This window comes from Tupaia chinensis, unplaced genomic scaffold (genome assembly GCF_000334495.1).
Source record: "Tupaia chinensis unplaced genomic scaffold, TupChi_1.0 Scaffold148210_1, whole genome shotgun sequence".
NCBI classification, from domain to species: Eukaryota; Metazoa; Chordata; class Mammalia; order Scandentia; family Tupaiidae; genus Tupaia; species Tupaia belangeri.
In genome coordinates, this window is record NW_006208060.1 from 1,543,195 (window position 1) to 1,550,015 (window position 6,821).

The 6,821-nt window shown below is 49.7% G+C and overlaps 1 protein-coding gene across 4 annotated transcripts in view; it reads right to left on the bottom strand.

Annotated features, from left to right (window-relative positions):
• The window catches only part of LOC102494254 (long-chain-fatty-acid--CoA ligase ACSBG2), a 31,576-nt gene that overhangs the window by 12,836 nt on the left and 11,919 nt on the right, over nucleotides 1-6,821 (bottom strand). For all 4 annotated transcript variants that reach the window (XM_006170258.2, XM_006170257.2, XM_006170256.2 and 1 more), the window contains 3 exons: nucleotides 6,273-6,356; nucleotides 3,935-4,084; nucleotides 896-1,072 (listed from right to left, as the gene is read on the bottom strand). In XM_006170258.2, coding sequence (XP_006170320.1) covers nucleotides 896-1,072; nucleotides 3,935-4,084; nucleotides 6,273-6,356 — 411 coding nt within the window. The remainder of the gene's footprint in view (nucleotides 1-895; nucleotides 1,073-3,934; nucleotides 4,085-6,272; nucleotides 6,357-6,821) is intronic.

Consider the following 6,821-nt stretch of genomic DNA (forward strand, 5'->3'; position numbering starts at 1 on the left):
AACAACAAAAAAAAACACAAAAAGACAAGCCACAGAACTGGAAAAAGTAATTATAAATCATATATTTTATAAAGGACTGTAATAACAATATGTATAAAGAACCCTTAAGAGGTGGCCAGCAGGTGGCATGGTGGCTAAGGGTGCTGGACTCCTAATGGCTGATTGCAGTTTGAGTCCTGGACCTCGAGGCTTGCTTTCTCACTTTCTCTCTCTCTTTCACTCTGTCCCCTTCTCATCAAATGAAAAAAAAATTAAATAAAGCTAAGTATAAAAAAGACTTATTTTATTTAGCTTTATTTATTTATTTATTTTTATTTGACAAGGGGGTGGGTGGGGAGTGAGAAATAAAGCAAGCCACCAGGTCTGGGATTTGAACCGCAGTCAACCATGTGGAAGTCCAGAGTCCTTAGCCAGCACACCACCTGCTGGCCCCAATAAACGAATTCTTTAAAAAAGAATTAGCTACCAGCAGGTGGCATGGTAGTTAAGGTGCTGGACTCCCACCATGGCTGAATTCCTGGACCTGGTGTCGAGATTGACACTGGGTGGGTGTGCATGCATACCCAAAATCCCAGGAGGAGGAGGGATTGCAGCATGGCCATCCCCCTTGGGGATGACTTCTCACTTCCTCTCCCCCCACCCCCGGCAAGTACACACATCCTAGGGCAGAAACTTACAACACACACTCACACCGCACTTGTACTGCCATTCTGTTTCCCCCCTTGGGTTGGACTCAGCCTACAGAACCACATACGGACGCCCTGACTTGGGTAAAGACGAAATGGAAGCCTGTGGTCTGCTGTCTCCAAGGCTGCACAATGGAGTACAAGAGGGGCAAAGAGGAAGAGCCCTGAGACCTCCGCCCACCAGGGCTGGCCAGGCCTCGCAGCCTTACCTTGAGAGCATCTGGCTGAGCGAAGTACGTGAGCCCCCCGATCTTGATGGGGATCCAGATGTCCATCATCTGTGCGGCGATGTGGCTGAGGGGCAGGTAGCTGACCACCGTCTCCCGCCTCCCCTGCATATTGATCATCCCGGCGTCCTTTGCTGCTGCCCCGGCCATCCATGTGATCTGGAATACAAGGGACAAGCCGAGGTGCCTCGTCCTCGCAGGAGAGCCATTTCCAATGTATTTATCGGGCCGGCCAATGGCGCGGTGGTTAAGGCAGCTGGATCCCACATGGCCGATTGCACAGTTCAAGTCCCAAACCTGGAGTTTTCAAAGACATGCCAGGGCCATGTGCAGGCCCCAAATCCCAACGGGATGGGAAAGTGGAGTTTTCACCTGCTCCTAGGAACTAGCCTCTGCCTCCTCTCACTATGGGTAAGTCTGAATTTTCTAGGGTTTTATATCAATTAAATCACACAGCAATTAAATCTACCCCCTCCCCATCATTCCTGTCCAACAGATCCAAATTGCCATCAGTTTTGAACTCTGTTTTCTCTCAAATAAGCAGCCTTCCCTGAGTGATGAAAAATGAACTGCTGGGGGGGGGGTCAGCAGGTGGTGTGATAGTGGTGGTGCCGGACTCCCACATGGCCAACTGCAGTTCAAGTCCTAGACCTGGTGGCTCACTTTCTCTCTCTCTCTCTCTCTCTCTCTCTCTGTCCCTCTTCGGTCAAATAAAAATAAATGAATAAAATAAAGTTAAATAAGACAATTCTTTTAAAAATAACAAAAAAAACCCCTGCTGGGGTCAACAGGTAGCATGGTAATTTAAGGTGTTGGACTCCCACCCACATGGCAGACCATGGATCGAGTCCTGGACCTGGAGACTTGCTTTCTCACTTTCTCCTCCCCACCCGCACTCCCCTGGTCAAATTTAAATAAATAAATAAACCAGTAACTGCTGATGGCTGGCAGGTGGCACAGTGGTTGAGGCACTAGATTACTACATGGCCAACCACCGTCTGAGCTTCAGACCCAGCGGCTTGAAAATCACACTGGGCGCTTGTGCGTGTGTCCAAAATCCTGAGAGGAGAGAGGAGGAGAAGGGCTGATGCCGTGGTCATCCCCTCAGCAGGGGGCGATTTCTCGCCTTTCCTCTCTGTGTCTCAACAGGAAGGACACACACCCTATAGCCAAAAATAAATAACTAAATACAAACCAACTGCTGAGTGGACTAGACAGCGGTGCAGGGGTAAAACGCGACACATTGCAACCCACGTGGGAAAGTTCTGGGTTCATGTCCGGAGACCTGACTGAGCTCACCAGGCATGCATGTGCCTGTGCTCCAGCACAGGCTGTGACTGGGAGCAAATTCAGCATGAGGGCCCTGTTGGGGTTCTGTCTGTCTGTCTGTCTCTGCTTCTCTCTGTCTGTGTTCCTCCTATTCCTAGAAGAAACAAATACTTTGAAAGAAATCAGCTTCTGCTGCTTTACCTCCCAAACACAGATACACTGTTCTTCCACGATTATTTTATTATCCAGTGTGGTTCTAAGCGCTCTACAAAATATCAAGTCAGCTAATCATTTTTTTTGGGGGGGGAGGTTTTTGCTACAGGGCGTGTGTGCTCGCCAGAAAGACAGAGAGAGACAGAGAAACAGAAAGTGAGAAATCACCCCCTCAGGGGGATGGCCACACCGCAATCCCTTCTCCTCCATTCTCCTCTCGGGATCTTGGGCACGCACACACACGCGCCTGGCATGAGTTTAAGCCACCGTGTCTAGGACGCGAACCATGGTCGACTACATGGGAGTCCAGCGACATAGCCATTACATCAACTGCTAGTCCCAAATCTTTTTTTTTTTTGTTTTTTAAGGCTTTACCACAGGATGCATGTACTCACCAGAGAGAGAGACAGTGAGAGAGAAAGTGAGAAAGAATTCACCAGGGGGATGGCCATGCAGCAATCCCCTCTCCTCTGTTCTCCTGCCGGGATTTTGGACACGCACACACCTGCACCAGTGCAATTCTTTTTATTAGAGAGAGAGAGAGATGTTTGCTATAGGGTGTGTGCACTTGCCGGAGAGAGACAGAGAGACAGAAAGCAAGAAATTACCACCGGAGGTGGGTAATTAATGAACATAGCAAACTATAGAGTACCAGCTAGGTGCTACCTTATAGTATATTCATTCTACTCAGAGTTTCATGCCTAAAGTCAGACATGCATTCATAGATACGTATATACCAGCTGAGCTTGCTATTGAAAGTAGCTAGATTATTTTTAAAATGTTGTGAATCAACAAACTGGGGGGGGAAGGAATGTAAAACGAGTGGAAAACTGATATATACACACACACACTCACACATATATATACATATATGAAACTAGAAATGGAAAATTATTGATGTTAATGTGTATGATTAATCCACTATGCAGTATATTCTGGGTGGGAAATCACATTTTGTATGCTGTGACAATGCTCAGTAAATGAATGTAAATTAATTAAAAACAAAAACATTTTTAAGCAGTAAAGAAAAAATTATTTTTTAAATTTAAATTTATTTATTTATTTTCATTTGACCAGAGAGGGATAGAGGAAGAAAAAGAGAAAGCGAGAAAGCAAGCAAGCCACCAGATCCAGGACTCGAACCACACTCAGCCATGTGGGAATCCAGCGCCCTTAACCACATGCCACCTGGTGGCCCTGCCCCTCAGTGCAATTCTTAAGCCAGGACTCGAACCACGGTCAGCAACGTGGAAGTCCAACGCCTAAACCAGCACACCACGTGCCGGCTTTTCAAGTCATCTAATCCTCAGAATGACCCAGCTGTTTGGTCACTGACTTTACGGATGAGGAAACTGAGGCTTGGAGATGCTAGAGTTCTCGTCGACCGGAGAGCCCAGCTCTGGGCCCAGGTCTGCTCCAGGGTGTTCGTCCTCAGCCCCTGCACTGTACTGCCCTGCCGTGATCACGTGACTGTCTAATCCCCACTGAGTGCTGGGCTCCCGGGGGCCTCTGCTGCAGAGTGAAGGAACTCAGGCTTACGTTGTCATGGCTGAGCATCACCCCCTTGGGGTCGCCCATGGTCCCCGACGTGTAGATGAGGACGGCACACTGATTAGCTTTCTGGCTCTCGATGATCCGCTCCAGCTGGCTGTCAGGAATGCTGTCGCCAAGTTCCATGAAGTCCTCCCACTGTGGACAGCAAGGCCAAGCAGGGGGTGGGGGGCAGCAGGCGTCCCCCTCCCTGGGCTGACCTTGTCCCGTCAGGTCCCCTAACACGTGCACCCAGCTAGAGGGAGGCTTAGGGTCTGCCAGTCCTGCTGCCTCCACCCGGAGCCCAAGGTGGGCCGGCCTCATGGGTGAGGGAGCCAGGTCCCACATGGCCTCCCGCACAGCTGGGACCCCTGCGCTCACACCCTGAGAAACAGGCCACATGTGTGTGCAAGCCCAAAACCCCAACACCCCAACAGGGAGAAGGGATCGTGGTGTGGCCACACCCCAGTGAGGAAGTGCTTTCTCCTCTCCCCCGTCTCTCTGGTGATGAAAACGTTTGTAAAAGTTGGGACCAGCAGGTGGCGTGGTGGTTGAGGGTGCTGGACTCCCACATGGCTGACTGTGGCTTGAGTCCTGGACCTGGCGGCTCGCTTTCTCACCTTCTCCCTCACTCTTCCTCTCTCCCCCTCTCTGGTCAAATTAAAATAAGTAAAGAGAGAAAGTTAAATAAAGTAATTCTCTTTAAAAAGTTTTTAAAAATTATAAGCCTTGGGGCTGGCAGATGGCATGATGGTTAAGGTGTTGGACTCCCACATGGTTGACTATGGTTTGAGTCCCAGACCTGGCAGCTTGCTTTCTCACTTTCCCTTTCTCTCTCTCTCTGGTAAAATTAAAAAATAAATAATAATAACAAATTAAGTAAAAATATAAATATTGGGACCAGCATATGATGTAATGGCTACGTGGCTAGACTCCCAAGTAGTTGACTATGGTTCGAGTCTCGAACCCGGTGACTTAAACTCATACCAGACGCTTGTGTGTGTGTGTGCCCAAGATCCCAAGAAGAAAATGGAGGAGAAGGGATTGTGGCGTGGCCATACTCCCTGGGGGGTGATTTCTCACTTTCTGTCTCTCTGTCTCTCTCTGTCTTTCTGGCGAGTGCATGTGCCCTATAGCAAAAAACTCTCTAAAAAAAAAAAGAGAGAGAAAGAAATCAGGTTATGCTAAACTGTAATAGTTAATAGTCGTTGGCACGGAAGTATTCTGTGGAGTTAGATGTTATGTGTTCTCTGCCTCCTCGAATTCCATTCCTAATTCTGTCACCTACTGGATGACGATGAGTCTACCCGCAGATCCAGAAGTCAACCCCGATTGGTTTAAACCAGAGTATCCCATCAGCATTGAGTGCACAGTGATTGGATTAGGTCTGGGCATGAGACTTCAAGAGGTCCAATCACAGTGAAGATGAAGACTTCGGCTGGAAATGCTGGGACACTCACTCTGGAGCAAAGGAGTGAAGATGCTGAACCAGCTCAAGGCTGTAGGTGCTGGGGGAGCCAAACAGAGCCCAACCCACTCTGAGCCCCTGGTTCCAGCCGTGCCTGAAACCCACACCCTGGGCTTTAGCTACATGGGCCAACCTATTATCTTTTTTAACCAAATGCATTTTTTTAAAAGAGATTTTTGCTTACCAGAGAGACAGAAAGTGAGAAATCACTCCCCAGGGTATGGCCACACTGCAGTCTCTCCTCCTCCATTAACCTCTTGGATTTTGGGCACACACACACTGTGTTTTAAACCACTGGGTCCAGGACTGAGGTGGGCGTCAAGCCACATAGCCACTACGCCAGCGGCTGGTCCCAACCAAAGGCACGCTAATAGTAGATAGGTGATCCTCCCTATGACAGATGAGGGAGCTGAGGACAGGGGCAGTATGTTACTTGCCCAAGGTCACACAGCAAGTGAAAGAGGAACTGGCATTCGAACCCAAGGTGGTCTGACTCTGCTTTGAACTACCAGAGAATCGGCGCCTCCAAGTGGACCGTTGGGTTTTCCAAACTGAGCATCCCTCGGGACCTGCAGAACACCTACCACCGAGCTCCGGGGAGGCTCTGGAGGAGGGTGACGCACTGACCTGCAGATGCAGCCTCCCTCCTCCGAGTCCTCTAGAAGTGGAGAGCAATGGGGCGGCCCCATCCAAGCAGCCAGGACCCTTGGTCTAGACCATCTCTAGCAAGGGAGGGGGACAGAGGAAGGGAAGCCCTTATCCTTTGAGAGTCTCCACCCACTTTCCTTACAATGCCCCGCCCCCTCCCTTTGCTCACCCGCAGGTCCTCTGAGAGGCCCCACCCACTCCCTCGAAGCCCCGCCCACCTGCTGCACTTACAGAATAGATATTGTTATTGGTCTCCTTGATGGGCGGTTTGTATTGGACAATGGCTTTCAGGGTCCTCAGCTTGCTCTGTGAGATCTGCAAGAAGAGCTGTTGATGGGCCTTGTGGCAACCCAACCCCATGGGGAACCCTGAGCTCTTTCCTACTAGGAGGCAGTACATAAAATAAAGCATAGACACACGTTTAAGTGGAGGTTGAGTACTAAACCAAGGTAGTATGGGGCTGGCAGGTGGTGCGGTGGTTAAGGGCACCGGACTCCCACATGGCTAACTGCAGTTCGAGTCCCGGACCCGGCACCTTGCTTTCTCACTTTCTCTCTCTCCCCCACCCCCCTCTGTCCCTCTCTGGTCAAATTAAAATAAATAAATAAATGTTCAATAAAACTACAAAACAAGGGAACCAGCAGTTAGCGTAATGGCTATGTCGCTGGACTCCCACGTAGTCGACTGCGGTTCACGTCCCGGACCCGGTGGCTTAAAACTCATGCCAGGCGCGTGTGCGTGCGTGCCCAAGATCCCGAGAGGAGAATGGAGGAGAAGGGA